The sequence below is a fragment of the Syngnathus scovelli genome, chromosome 20 (assembly GCF_024217435.2).
Source record: "Syngnathus scovelli strain Florida chromosome 20, RoL_Ssco_1.2, whole genome shotgun sequence".
Classification (NCBI taxonomy): Eukaryota; Metazoa; Chordata; class Actinopteri; order Syngnathiformes; family Syngnathidae; genus Syngnathus; species Syngnathus scovelli.
The window spans coordinates 8,818,846-8,834,252 of NC_090866.1; the positions used below are offsets into that span (position 1 = coordinate 8,818,846).

Here is a 15,407-nt window from a genome sequence, read left to right on the forward strand (position 1 = left end):
TAAAATCATCCAGACTGGGTGAGCTGCAAAGAGGGGGGGGGGGGGGGGGGGGGGGTGGAATGGGCGTAGGGGGTTAGTAATGCCAACAAAAGCATCCAAAGTGTGGGAGAGTTAAACAGAGAGAGTTGACAAAGAGGAAAGGGGGATGATTCACAATTCTGAGGCCGAGCCACGGGATTTAAAATAAAGGCTGCGTGCGGTGACGGTGGTTACACAACACAGAAAGTAACATGCCAATCCAGATAAAATCAAATAAAGTTCAATTTGCTTTGCAAAGTAAACCAAAACAAATATCATTTGAAGTTCTGTTTTGTTCCTGTGCTCTGGTTTCATCCCAGATCCTAAAACCATTTTTTGAAGGTGTTTTTTTTTGGTCAGAATTAAAATAGAAACAAATTGTAATGATATATACTAGGTTTTGAACGACACATTTGTGTGGTTCATTTTGCTAAACGGACTTGTAATTATCTTGATCTAAAATAAGAATTAAAATCTCCCTTTTCTTTTAATTCACCTTGCAAATGGAATACTGGTGTCCTCCTTTTGCACGCCCGGGGCGCTTTACGCACCCAAAGGACTAACTTGGTGCGTCATGTACTTATACCGCAATTAGACGGCCCTCAGAAATGACCCCAAAATTCTCACTATCCACTGCTGAAATTTGGATTTAAATCAATGTTTTGATCTATCGATCTGCAAATACAGTACTGCTACTTTATATATTTTGCATCTCTTTATATTGTACGGAATATACTGCAATTGAATATGACCTCATCGACTTTAATCCACTTGTTCGGATACAGAGATGGAGGTCACCCCCATGAGTAAGCATAACAAACAAGTCATCAGTTCAACCAGGTGGCCCAGAATTCTGCATCTTACCACTACAGCATTTTAAACTAACTAAAATGCTTATGTAAGACATTCAAGTCACGAATATAACGTTTTAAAAAAAATCTGCAGGTTATGCGAGCTTCAGAATAATAATATTGATACTGCTCTCATTTTAATGTGCAAATAGATCAAGAATTTACTTTGCAAGCTGTATTGCTGCAGGTTGACTCAAATAAAAGAAGCTGATACTCACCTATGAGTGTGTCTTCAGGGTCTAGGACTAGGACGTCTGAAGCTGCTTTGCATCATTGCTGCTCTTATTTATACAGCAGCAGATAAAACTGGGACATGCAAACACGTGACTCATCTGACCGGTATTTTACCGCTACCTTCAATGCTGGAAGGCTTTTCCGGTGATTCGCTTCAAAATAAAAGTAGTAAAGTGCATGCACAATATGTAAAATGTCTAATGGTCATAGTGTTGGAGTTTTCAGAATAATAAATATGTAAATGAAAGCATAAATTAACTATACACTGACCAACTGTTTAACATAAATGTTTAATGTACATGTAAAATCATTTTGTATTTTTATCAGTAAACCAAATAACAATGACTCAATTAGATTAATTAATTTTAAAAATAAATAAATACAAGTTAATCTAATGAAAATTGTTAAACTAATGCAAAAAAAAAAAAAAAAAAACACCAGAACAAGTGAGGGCCACATGTATATAAAATTAATAATTTCGCCAATTTTAAAATAAATTATACAAAAATGTTTATAAATCTCTAAGCCAGTGCCCTCGTTATGATTAATGTCCCATTAAATCTTTTCGTTTTAATTTAGCGGCTATTGTTATTTTGAAAATCAGCATACAATTTCCTATTGTTCGTCTGTGTACTTAACAACTTAACAACCAAGCGTCTGAAGACTTTTCCAGAAATGTCGTAATTTACCGGCAGCTGAAGAGCGAACTGTGCACAAACATTAGATTCATGCTGATGATGATGACGGTGACTCAGCATTTAATAATTCAACCAACTCGTCTCCCAAAACGTGCTATATGAAAAACAAAAAAACACAATCATTTGATTGAGGGGAAAGTGGAAAATGTATTTGCCAAATGGCATTGGACTGCTTTTTGCACATTTTATTTTAAGTTAAAAGTATGCAAAGTGCATCGTATTTCTTGTATGTGTAAAAAAAAAAAAACCCCAAAAACTGCAGAAAACCTTTCAACAGATTATATTGAAGACACTCGTATACTTTTATTCATTTATTTAACGACAACTTACGTTATTTGTTATGTAAGTAGGAAAGGGAATGATGAATTTTCCAGTAAATTACCCTTAACTTGTTTTTCATGTGCAGAACTTGCACTTTTCAACTTTAGCAGGAATTGGATGTTATTAGCAAATGTGACACTAGAGGGCAGCAACTGTCAACGCTCACAGTTCGTAAAAACTCATAGACAAAACTTTAGAATATTGATATTTACTATTTATTTGAGGGCCACCTTTTGTGCTCAAGGTCCTTGTGTGTAATTATAATATTAGTAAATTAAAAAATTGATGCATATTTTGTTATACTAAATAGTATAGGAGTTTTTCTAATGTAAATGCTGATTAATAATGAACCTAAAATTAGCTTCAAAATATTTTTTTAGGATGCACTGGCTGGTAATATTGAAAATAATGTCCTTTCTTTGATAAGAACTAATGTGATTTTGCAATTATATTTGTGCGTGTCATTATGACTGATAATGTTCTTTATTTCACGTTTGCAGCAGGAACAAAATTTAAAAATACATCACTCTTTGTTCCCACAATCTTCTTTTCCAAGCATGTCTGGTCTCAATTTCTGACATGAGACAAAAGTCAACTTTAATACTGGCATTCTTACAATGACATGCATATGCGCCCTTAATGGCGAGAGGTCGGAGAGCCATAGAACACATCTGGACTTTGCGTTTGTTGGTGTCAAATACTTTAGCAGCCACAGATCCAGTGTGACTAAACCGAAAGTCTCTTGCGTGACACACTGCTGAATGTTGTTTTGCATTTTGCGTGTGTGTGTGTGAAGCAGTCCAGATGTTCCACAGAGGCTGTGGTTTTGTACAATCACAATCTTAAAGCTATTTACTAGCTTTTTTTGTTATAAAATAGTCTTGTAAACTCATAGTTTTAGAAATACTATATTTATATTAAAACATGAATATATTTGCATGAATATATTTGCAATAATGAATATAGTGGCTCGAGCTGATGCGCTAACACTTCCTGTCCCTGGTGATTTTCTCAATATATTTTATTCAATTATTTTTGTCCGATAAAAACTGGTTTGGAACTGCTCCAAATGATGTACAAGCTGTGCGCTTGCGTCATTTTTTTTTTACTGCATATCGGTGACCCACTTTAGGAGCCTGACCCACCTTTGGAGAATAACGTCTCTAAACAAATACAAATATGTTTGTCCAACTGGCTGAGCACTGAACTGAAACATCTCCATGGTTGTTGATGAGGGACTAGCTTAACTGATGGTATGGAGTTCAAAACAAATGCAAAGAGAACATCTTAATGAGTAACCTCGGGCACACGGCTTAATGGGCCCCGCGAGTGATATTGACTGCTGATTGGCTCCAGATGGACTTCTAAAAAAAAAAAAAAAGTATTTGCATGATCCCGGTATCACTTTAGCTGCAGCTTTGTGTCGGGAACATGCGTGAGCACGTTTTGGTTGGAATGTGGGCTGTTTTAGAAACGCGGCACGATACGATTCTTCATGATCAAAGGACAGCTGAGAGATGTTTGTCATTGAATACTTTTCTGGTCTGCATAATGGAGCATGAGGCCTCAGAGCATATGTGGGAATGTCGACGTCACCCGAAAAGGATGCTCAGTCAAATACAATTGGCTACAATCACTGCAAAGAATGAAGAGAATTAATAATGGGCTGCCCAGGATACATTTCAGCCTTGCGAAAAGAAAGTCAATATTTTCACTATTGTAACTTGATGTTCTAATTGCACCTGCTGTCAGATTTTGGGACTGCGCTCTGAGGTCAGCAAGAGAATAGTGCCAGATTGGAATTATAATTTTGGTACATGCAGGTGTTCCCTTCAAAATATTTCCTAGTGTTACGTCCAAGGTGCTCATTCCTGTCGTGTCCAAACATTTGTTAGTCATTAACTCAGCCACAAAACACATGGGGCCTCCTTTTTTTTTTCTTTTTTGGCCTAGTTCCAGACCCTCCCTCATGTTTCCAGTTTCTTTGTTTCCCTCTCTCTCTCTCTCCCACTCACTCACTCACTCGTTTTCTTCTTTCTTGCTTTCTCCCTCCCTCTGGAAGTTGCTCATGGATTCATTCTGCAGAGGTTTTAGTCTCCTCAGGCTCTGGATGGGAGAGGGATGAAAGCACAGAGCTCCGATCCAACGCACTTTTAGCGTTTCAAACACTCATCTAACGATCCAAGCACTATTAAACCGCAATATGTTTAATTTTAAGATGCAAATGAAGTAGCAAAATTTTGTAAACTCTATCAGAACATTGAGGACTTTTTCAACTTAGTTTTTTTTTTTTTTTTCTCCTGGAAAATGAATGTAGATGCCTGTTGACTACTTTGGCTTCACGAGCGGAGGAGGCGGCGACATCACCATCATCACAACCACGAGCATCAAGCTGAGCATCAGCAAGCCGAAGTGAGGAACCATGAAAGGTAAAGTGGGTGAAAATCCAGATTTTATCTATTTGTAAATAATTGGTCCAAAAAAATTCATTTATTGCCTATACAATAAATTATCTTTCTTTATCTATCTATGCCAGGACAGGCCGAAAAATTAAATCTTTATGTGACCTACAATTGGCTAGCAATCTCAGGTGTACACCACCTGACCTGTCGTCACCTCGGATAGGCTCCAGCGTATCTCGTAAGGATGAGCAGGATCGAAAATAGCTAGCTGGATCTCCTAGCACGGCACCTACCATGCACCTGTGAAAATAGCACATACTTATGTTTCACATTTCGAATCCTGAGAAAGTACTACTTTGTTGATCTTGGGTGTGAAACTAGTCTGTCAGCTTTTTAAATTTCTCATACGTCTTAGCTCTCCATTACTTGTTGTGTGCCGTCGCCAAGTTTACCACATCTTGACTCCTCTTCAAGGGAGTAAGAGAACATAAGGTTTGAAGCAACATGGTATGAAGGCAAAATTTGCCAGGGGGCTTAGAAGAGGGCAGGATCATTATATGTTTCCCACACTAGCTTTGTGCTGAGCCACAAAGGTTTGACTGAAAGCCCAATGGAGACTTGAAGGATACAGTTGGGATGAGGAAGTGGGAGGAAATAACACATGTGGGCTAACAGCTTGAAATGATGTAAGCCTGTTTGCCATTGCAGAAAAAAAAAGAAAAGAAAAGCAGAGGCAACTGTAGTAGATTGATCGGGGACAAGTACCAGTAGTTTGCTTTTTCTTTCTTAATACTGAATAAATATTTTTATATATTTTTAAGTTACTCAACCAATTGGTATTTAATTGCTCCATAGTGCAAGTAAGAATTAATTGAATGAGATCTGCCTAGCAACAAGTGGCCAATCATGACAATACAGTAATAATAATAATCAGGAATGTTTGATACCACTTTTTTTCAGTTGGAATGAAAATGGAATCAGAAAGGAAAGCAGTTAAAATTGTGGAATGATTGGCTCATAAAACACAAAAGAAGTCCCAACAAATATCTTGGAGTCAGCCACTGCGTGTAAGTACCTCAAAACCAAAACTAATGTTTATTTGAACTCAAAATGTGAACTGTAGAAAAGCGCTTTTGAGAAAAAAAAAAGATTTAATGGTAAAACTTTCCTGCCTGGTTTTACTTCAAAACAACCAAAATTTTTGAGTATTCCAGTATTATTTTTAAAACCGTAATTCCAAATAAAAAATAAAGCCTGAATAGGCAAAAAAAAGTCCACAGTGAATTAATTTAGTGTATACAGCCCTATATATTTTTTCTTTCCAATGAAACAGATGGTTTGTGTCAAGTGATGGACTTTTAACATCTTCAAATAAACCCTCACCTCTTTCCAAACTTCCTTTGACCTTGAACTCCCAAGCCTGTGGAGCAGGACACCTCTGTTTGTTTCTAGTTGCTGTTATTTTTGTAACCATGACAACCCAACCACGCTGTTTCCTCAATCCCTACCCGGATGTTTTAGATGTGCTTTACCAGTATAAACACGTAGGCGGAAATATATATCATCTAAATACCTGAGTGTAATTGACCTCTTCTGCAATCTACTATGTTTCCACAGACTGATTATAACAAGTTTCACATGAAGTGAGTTCGTGTTTGGATTTGAACATTGCCAATAAATAGTAATCACCTCCATCTTGCTCTCCCTCGAGAATTCTGGGAGGTGGTAAAGTGGTCTGAAGCCACATGGCGGCACAGCCAATGAACTCAAAAGAACATGCTAAGTGTGTTCCTCAGCCAAAGACTACAGCAGCTATGTTGATGTGGTTTCCCAGAGTCTTTCTGAGGGGCGAGTCCAACCCAGTTCACCCTGAGAAAAATATGCTGCCTCATACATTCCTTTCAGGGCTGGGGACAGAAGGGGCTTGCTGTGGGAGAAGGTCTGGATGATGGACAGGTTTGTTTGGGGAAAAAGTGAGCAAAGAACCCGTGGGTGCTCCTTACATTTTGAAGATCGTATACATGACTTCCTAAAATAATGGCCTACTTTCCCCTCCCCCAAAAAGTCAATATTATTTTCTTTTCTTCTGGAGATTGATTTGATCTGTTCAACTTTTAGCAAAGTTCAAGATTTGAGCAATGAAATCATGTTTGTAAAAAAAAAAAAAAAAACTCTTCTCTCCGAGGATTATTCTTGCTGCCAGAATATGCTGCCTCATACATTCCTCACGAAGTAGGAGATGCTCTGGATGATGGACAGTCGTTCAGTTTGGGAAGGAGTGAGCAAAGAACCCCTGGGTACTGGACACAACTTAGTTCTTATATACATGCCTTCCTAAAATAATGGCCCTTGTCATTTTTAATAAATAAAAAAAAAAAAAAGGAACCAAATACTTCCAAACAGATGTTTTTTAGGAGACCACATTCCAGTCAAAAGACTCCCAAATAATCAACTGAGTCCAAACCTCTAATCTGACCTGGAGCATCTTTTGAGTTCTGCTTTCATTTACAACTGGGCAAGTAAAAAGATAAAGTTAGGGAAGAATAAAGATAATGTGCATAAGTCATACTTTTTTTTTTTTTTCAATATTGGCTTAATGCTGCGTTTGCAAACATCGGATAGCTCAAATGACCGAAGTTGAATCATCATTTTTAGAAATTGTGTCTTCGGTTGTGGTTTATGGAGTATGTCTGCCTTCACGTGCTTCCAAGCTTGATATTTTCATAGGTGTGTTTCACTGCCACGGAACACCATCTGGACCAGTTGCCCATTTGCAATAACACTAGGTCCGTGAAAACAAATCACCTTCACGGAAAGTTCCCCCAGCTGTGCATAAGAACGTTCAATTGTCTGGTGTGTCTTTTATCAAATGATTTTCCGCATAATTGGAGATCTTTGTTGATGAAATCGTATTAATTTGTAATAGGGATTTTTGAATTCAATTTTTGAATAGTCGCCGATACCGATACAAAGTACCGATACCACTCATATTTTTGATAATGCATATAAAATCACAATAATTACCAAATATCCTCAAATAGTAGCTGATTTTACAAGCTATATTGACTTATTACTTTATTCCAAACTCAGACCAAGAACCATCCAGGACAACTTACTATGTTTCCCTGTGGTTGACATGATCATTTTCAGTTTTGTGGTCTTGTTTGGAACATAGATGTGAGCTACTCACGCTTTCATGTGTTTTTTCTCTTGCTCTCGTCGAGTTCATCTGGTTTATGCTGGATCTTACATCTACACCGCTCCGACATAGGAAATGTTTTAATTTATTAGATTTAGGAAAAGACATTTTCCAGCTTTACACATACTGTAAGTCTTTTCAAGGCTAATTGTGCACTTGTTTTGCTCGCCATCCAGTTTTCCATTCATGGTTTGGACACGTCAGGGTTTGGTCTTCTCTGCATAATTAGAAATAACGTTACGTGTCAAGCTATAGTTTAATCTTTTAACAACTTGGCGTGGCTGTAATGATAAAATTGCTCTGTCCTCTGTGGCTATAATAGTTCAGGATGAATTAACAAAAAAAAGTTTCAAACCAACTTCATGGATTATTTTCTTGAGTGTTCTGTTCAAGCTGCTTATGTCATAACTATGCAAATGATTTAAAAAGAGCTGAATATATTTTTAGTGGTTCCAATTGGTTTGGCCGTGACTTAGCTGTTTAGGTGTGACTTTGGACGGCCATGTTGTTGTGCCGCTGTTCTGTGAGTGTTGGACTTCTCCGCTTCCTCACTAACGAGTCAGACGAGAGGAGATTTTTTTTTTTTTCCACAGAGAGGAATGAAAACATGAGCGATGGAGAAAAGGCTGGTGGAGGGTGGGAAGACTTGAAGAGCAGACAAATATTTGAGGGTGGATACCAATTTAGGTTATAAACAATGTGCTGATACTTTCAAATTTACAGACAAGTTCCAAATAACCACAATAGTTAAGGTTTGAGTTATGTGTTATTTTTCAGTCAAATATTTACATACTCCATTTGATTTTTTTTCTTCATTCTTGATCGTTATTATATAATTGTGTAGTCCTTGTATAAATATTTCTGCAGGATGAGCAGACCTGATGCTGTTATCCAGTTACATTTGCTTACCTTATTGCACCAAACTGTTATTTTAACATTGTTTAACAAATACTAAATTATTTCTCCAGTCTGTGCTGTTTCCAATTTTTTAAAACAGATTAATCATGAGTGAAAGCATCTCTAAGAGAAAGCCAGAAACAACAAAAACAAACAAGCAGTCCTCTTTTGATGTGATTTATGTTTTGGTGTCATAGTAATTAATTTTCCATAAAAAAGGGCCTATGTTCACTTCTAGCCTGTAACATAAACCATTACATAATGATAATTTAGCAGTTTAACAGTTTCTCGTCAGCTGCCCGCCTCTCTACTGGAACGTTTTGAAGGTTTCCTTGTAGGTCTGCTGTGTGGTTTCATTACCTGACATCATGTGCACATGTTCCAGTGTGTGACTTATGTTTGTGTGTGCTGTTCCAATTAAAACATGACAGCCAGGTACCATGACTTTTTAAAACCCGTCTGATGTCGTGGTGGAGCTCACTGCTCTTTTCAACAGTGTGTGATTGCAAATATAATGGTTGTTGTATTTTATTTTCATCCATCCATCCATCGGGTATTTTATTTTATATCCAGGACTGGCGCTTGAGCACCACTAGGGGTCTATCTGTGCTTGAGCCTGAACAAATGTTAGCACATGACAATAGAGCAGCTGGTTAAAAATATTGATGGCAGTCGTCAAGATAAAAAAATGTGTGCTTCTTACATGTTTGTCTTTTTTTTTCCTCAACAGACAGCTACGGAGGATATGAGAACCAGCTTTTTAAAGGTAATCTTAAAGTTGTCATGTCTGTTATTTGTTATTAAACAAAACATATTGTTTTGCAGAAGAGGAGCTCAATGGCGAGGAAGAGGACATCCCTCCGTTCAGAGGTGACACATAGTATATTCGCAAATCTTGATTGTATATAGCGGCACAATCTATGTGATGATGTGTTCAGGTCGCACAAGAGGAGGATGTGTGAGATGCCAGCAGAGCCATTCTCTCCAACTGGCCGTCAAAGTCCTTTATGCATTAGTCGTGTTCCTCATCATCACTGTCGTGGTTCTGGCATCACTAGGTGAGTCAACCATAACGATGGTCAACAGCTTCAAGAGCTCAATGAATATAATTGATGGCTTGTGAGAGCTTCCTCAACTCCCACATATCAAACAAACGTGCGTCATGTTTTTTACCTGACATCTGCAGATGTTTTACACATCAGCGTCACCCTTTTTATTGGTCAGAGCAGTAAATCGGAATAATTTATTATCACTCACATCTCAGGTGGGGGTTGGTAAAGCTTAGTTCTGACATCAAATCGAAAAAAAAAAACGATCACTCAAGACAAGCTATCACTTCCAATCAATTGGAAAAGAATGTAACTGATAGAGAAACTCGAAATCACTATAAGTTAAAGGATTCGTTCCAAAACCTGTACACTTGCTGAGTCATCAATTCCGGAAGCTTTGTGAGTCTTACGGTCAGAAGAGCCGAGCAAACAGGTGGTGTGTGTGCACCACATGTGGATACGTTTATCCATCACTCCCCTGAGTCAGCGCTTATGATGCAGAAACGATTTGAAAACACACACCATTCACTCAAAAGTATTTCAGCACTCTTTCGGGAAATTCATGGGGGGTTTTGAGGAACTACACAGCTACATGAACCTGCTCTCATCAGTCGTTTCGCTGCCGTGTTTATTGTTTTGGTTTGTCTATGACTTTAAAGTATCTTGACGCATTCTCCCCTAAACTTCCTCCAGTTTTTAGGAAGGTGGACTATCTTTCTGAAGAAGAGTTAGTCTATGAAAAGAAGATCACCAGCGCTCAGAAAGTCATGGATGGTAAAGCTTTGATATTGTCCATCATAAAAAACTTGTGTTCCATAACTCCCTATTTTGATTTGACAGAAATCAGTAACTGCTCAGGCTGTCTGGATGTGACCCTATACAGTGAGGAGATAAGTCGACTCAAGCAGGAGTTCGAGGACATCCAAAAAATGTTACTGGGACAAGAGCAGGTATGTTGGGTCGCAATGGAATTTTAAGGTATAATAAAATCCCGTCAAGGCTTCACCAAATAATCATTCCTTGCTTTATCACTCAGGTCTTGGATCAAGCTTCTCAAACCCAAACCAAGCTAACAGCCACTAGTAAACAGCTTAGCACAGATATGCAGAGCCACGTCATGTCCATTAAATTTCTCAACCAGTTGCTGGTGGGATACCAAGACCAGGTGGATGGTTGGAAGGATGTGCTGGAGGAAACGGCAGAGCGAATGAAAACTCTGACAGAAGATCAGTATGATGTCAAAGCTACTGCGCAGCAAATCAACACCACAGTGGCACTTAGGTGTGTTGAAAATATTAATCGTTAATTTCCTGCTTACATCTCAGGAAATCATTTATCTGTAATCTATCCTCTCTAGTACTATATGGATTGATGCCCTGCAGAAAAAATCAGATGAGGAGACTCTGGTCCTACAGAAGTTGACAAAAGACTGGCAGAACTACAGTCAAGTTCTGGGCTTGATTAAATCCAATGCGAGCAGCAACACCCAAATCTTACGGTCCCTGCAAAATAATGTCGTCGCGGACCACCAGAGAATCTCCATGTACTCGGAGATGTACCACGAGCACATTCAGCTGGTGTGTGTCTGAATCAAATGTTGTCAAAGATGGTGTGATGTCTAAGATGATTTCCTTTTCAGATAATGAACCTCCAGATGCAACTCGACAACGTCACATCTTTCATGGATGAACATGAGGAGAACATGCATGACCTGCACTACCATTCCAAGTATGTTTATTCTTCTACACTTCATGAATCAGTTCTACACCCATCTGCGAGAGATAATTATGAAATGATCTCACGGCAGTACATTTAAAGCCTCACTTAATTATTATCGTTAGATACTACGAAAACCGGACTGGAGAACGTTTCTCTGCCTTGGATGGGCGTCTGAATTCTATTGAGATGGAAATAGAAACGATATCGTCCAGCATCAATGCCACCGTCAGTCATGTCCAGAGCATGTACAAGTACATCAATGTTGAGAGCTCCACTTGCCAGAGTCGCCTAAGCAGACAAATGGAAGATATGCAGGTTGGGACAACACGGAACCAGAGTGATGGTTTCAAACATTTTGATGGCTTTGCTTTTCTATCCCGACCTCTTGCAGAACTTAAACAGCAGCATCTTGTTACTCCTTACCTCGGCGGACGCACTGAAGCAGGAGAACACATTGTTAAATGTCCGTTTGGATGTAGATGTCAGGAACTTGTCCATGGTGATGGAGGAGATGAAGTTGGTGGATACCCACCATACACAACTGATCAAGAATTTCACAATAATAAAAGGTAGGGTTAGTGTTGTGCTTAGAAAATCACAAATCTTCATGAAACTATCCACCAACAGGTGCTCCAGGACTGCCCGGCCCTAAAGGTAACCGTGGAGAGATTGGCTCAAAAGGACCTCAAGGATATACCGGCAGCAAAGGTGAGCGAGGCCCAATAGGAGGCCGTGGCGTGCAAGGAGAAAAGGGCTCTTCTGGGCCCAGAGGCGCACCTGGTCAATCTGGCCTTAGTGGCAATAGAGGGGTGGTAGGTGACACAGGACCCAAGGGCGCCCCTGGTCAACCAGGACCACGTGGTGAAAAGGGCCAGAAAGGCGATATGGGTCCACTTGGTAAAAGTGGACTCCCAGGAACGAGAGGTCCATCAGGGATCCAGGGCCAAACAGGACTACCGGGTATAATTGGACCACCAGGGCCTAAAGGGAAACCAGGACCAGCTGGGCCTCCTGGACCGCCAGGAACCCCTGGATCTCCAGGAGTGCAACATACCCATGATCAATCCAGGACGCAGCAGAGTAGCCAACAGGCTACACAGTAACAGGTTAGACAAGGACTCAGAAGAGCTAAAAGGAGCGCAAAGAGACAATTGAAGAAGTGCTTCTCAAGTAAATGCCAAAGACCTGACATTTGAAGATGATGAAGACGAATTTTCTCAACAATGGTAGATGGCACTAACTACAGACTGATCATCATCATACACATTGTAGTCGGTACTGAACTTGAATGTAGTGGGGGGGGGGGCGGATGAAGATTGTTGATTTCAAAAGTGGTCTACATCTATGATATATATGCCGACACACCTTTCTTTGAAGGGTGGCACTTTAATGGTTCTATCTTAGAAAATGAATAAATTTGTCATTTTGTGGATTTTTTGGAGCAGGTACTCCGAAGATGTGTTAAACAGATGATTGAGGAATTTAGAAATATAATTAAAAATGGTCTAGCACAATGCTGTTTAAAAGGTACAATTAGTTGACAACATTTGTTTTTTATTCAGTTGAATTTGTGAACAAACGTCGTTGACGCTAAGGCTAACCTCTCACCACGAATGCTATAGCTAGCATAATTCATAATAATGAGCCTTTCTCTTCATATGGGAATGAGGTCTGTAGTTTTTTTGTCAACTGACTGAAAAGTGCACCATGTATTAGCACAATTTGTACTTCTGATGCGATAGAGTTTCATGTTACACTAGAAAAAAATCTTTTATATCAAAGAAATAAAAAAAATACCAATAGAGAATCCTACTATTTTTTTAAAATGGAGTGTTGTCATGAAATGCAACTGGTTTGCATTGAACAATAAAAGTAGACATTTAAGCGGTGGTCTTGCTTGTATCGGACTTGCAGAACAATGTTATTGTTACCCTCTGAAGGAAAGGGAGCGGCCTTATTATTAACACAAAACACATGTCAGAGCCCCCCACCCCATCCCACATTTTTCTGCCAGACTTGAATAGACTGTCAAAGAATTGCATTGTGCCAGCGACTGCCAAAAAATTGACATTACATAATGTAGTGTAATGTGTAGTGTTAGCTGTTCACTACCACTTCTTTTATGCGCGTTTTCTCCAAGCTAACGGCTACCTTTATTGCATGAAGGGATGCGCCGTTATGCAACAACGGGGAGATTATGCTTCTCTTTGGGTAATCTTGATTTTATAAATTAAAGTCCCAATGATTGTGAGCAGCAGGGGGGGCCCCATTTCAACCCCTTACACTGAGTGCCAAGCAGGGAAGAAATGGGTACCATTGTTATAATGGTCACTGGTATGACCCGGCCGGGGGTTTGAACCCCCAACCTCCCAATCTCAGGGCGGACACTCTCCTCTTAGGCCACTGAGCTGGTAAACACTTGGATCGTAGTATAACACTTATAGTCGTTTTTAAATAACGTGTATGCATACATACGCCTAAATACTGTTATCCAATATATCTACTGCAATTTCACATTAGATTGCTGGTTTAAAATTTACTTTTAATATTATTTTTAATAAACATTTATGTTAAAACTTGTCTGGTGTTTTATTCCTTGTTTCTTTATTCGCCAATTAAAACATAAAAATCAGACATTTGGTTAACTGCTTTATATGACAATATGTGTAGGTACACCTCATGGACACTTCAATAGGTAAGTTAAAAAGAAAAAAGAATAAATAAAAGAAGGGTTAATTGCACAATAAAAGTTCATCTAGATATATTCTCACACCTGGGATCGAACCAGGTTCTTACCGAGCAAGAGTCCACGTCACTAACCAGTCGGCTATTTCGCCCTGGCAGGTCATGGTCGTCTTCACTCTTTTGTACTAGTGATGTGCATTCCAGTTTTAAGAACTGAATCTTTAGAATTGGTTCACTCAAAACATTTGTTCAAAAGAATCGTTCACCAAATTGTTTGCTACACTTTCTTATTTATTTATTTTTACCCCGTGTAGTGTACCAAAATATCCCATAATTAACTGCCTAAATAATTGTGAATAATTTAAAACTATTCTACTTGTTAATACCTATGTGCAAAATGGAAAGAAATAAGATATTCTAACCAGAGATTGCACTGACCTAATTTTCACATGGTCCTTGTTTACATTTTGCATTTGACACTGACAGCTGTCAAGTGCCACGTTAGGGCTCTTCTTGTGTAAGTTTTATTTGTTATGGGTTTTCTTTTGTAAGTTTAACTTTGGGTACTTCGAAAGTGTCATTTTAAATTGTACTTTGCTAGGTGTTCGTGTACACAATGTGCTGTGAAGACATCTGCTGTGGAGTCTTCACTGATCTATACTATTCGTGTGTGAGCTGCTCCATAAAACCATTCATGTGCCATGCAGAATGAGCGAGGCTTCCATAGGGTAGTGGTTAGTTCTCTGGGCTCTCACCCCAGCGACCCGGGTTCGAATCTCAGTGGGACCTAAAAAAATTTTGTCATAGAAAATTTGCAACACGATTGCTCGTGTGCTGCCCCATATAACCATGCACCTTAGACCAACATACACTTAAAGTTAGATTTAAAGCTAGGATTAGGGTTAGAATTGGGAATAGGGATAGAGCTAGGGTTAGAGTTAGGGTTAGAGCTAGAGTTAGGGTTAGAGCTAGAGTTAGGGTTAGAGCTAGAGTTAGGGTTGGAGTTAGGGTTAGACCTAGGGTTAGAGCTAGGGTTGGAGTTAGGGTTAGAGCGAGGGTTAGAGCTAGGGTTGGAGTTAGGGTTGGGGTTAGAGCTAGGGTTGGGGTTAGAGCTAGGGTTGGAGTTAGGGTTGGGGTTAGAGCTAGGGTTGGGGTTAGGGTTAGAGCTAGGGTTAGGGTTGGAGTTAGGGTTAGAGCTAGGATTAGAGTTAGGGCTAGGGCTAGAACTAGGGTTAGAGCTAGGGTTAGAGCTAGGGCTGGAGTTTGGGTTAGAGCTAGGGTTAGAGCTAGGGTTAGGTTAGAGCTAGGGTTAGAGCTAGGGTTAGAGTTAGGGT

The 15,407-nt window shown here is 39.2% G+C and overlaps 1 protein-coding gene across 2 annotated transcripts; it reads left to right on the forward strand.

The window, feature by feature from the left end:
- Positions 1–4,168: 4,168 nt before the first annotated feature.
- scara3 (scavenger receptor class A, member 3) lies at positions 4,169–13,272 on the forward strand. Of its 2 annotated transcripts, XM_049758014.2 has the most exons (12): positions 4,172–4,551; positions 9,351–9,386; positions 9,446–9,490; positions 9,559–9,678; positions 10,363–10,443; positions 10,510–10,619; positions 10,706–10,950; positions 11,027–11,246; positions 11,309–11,397; positions 11,511–11,703; positions 11,780–11,957; positions 12,016–13,272. In XM_049758014.2, exons 1-12 carry the CDS (start codon positions 4,545–4,547, stop codon positions 12,489–12,491), a joined length of 1,800 nt encoding a protein of 599 aa, XP_049613971.1. In that variant the 5' UTR covers positions 4,172–4,544; the 3' UTR covers positions 12,492–13,272. The 2 variants fall into 2 exon arrangements, with proteins under 2 accessions (XP_068505432.1, XP_049613971.1); XM_068649331.1 differs by having other exon boundaries at positions 4,169–4,551; positions 10,363–10,619.
- Positions 13,273–15,407: the final 2,135 nt, after the last annotated feature.

Bases quoted from the DNA above. Each gene is read 5' to 3' on its own strand.
- scara3 (XM_068649331.1), top strand. The intron at 9,679-10,362 runs GTGAGTCAACCA...AACTTCCTCCAG, and splicing joins CGTGGTTCTGGCATCACTAG to TTTTTAGGAAGGTGGACTAT. The intron at 10,620-10,705 runs GTATGTTGGGTC...TTTATCACTCAG, and splicing joins TGTTACTGGGACAAGAGCAG to GTCTTGGATCAAGCTTCTCA.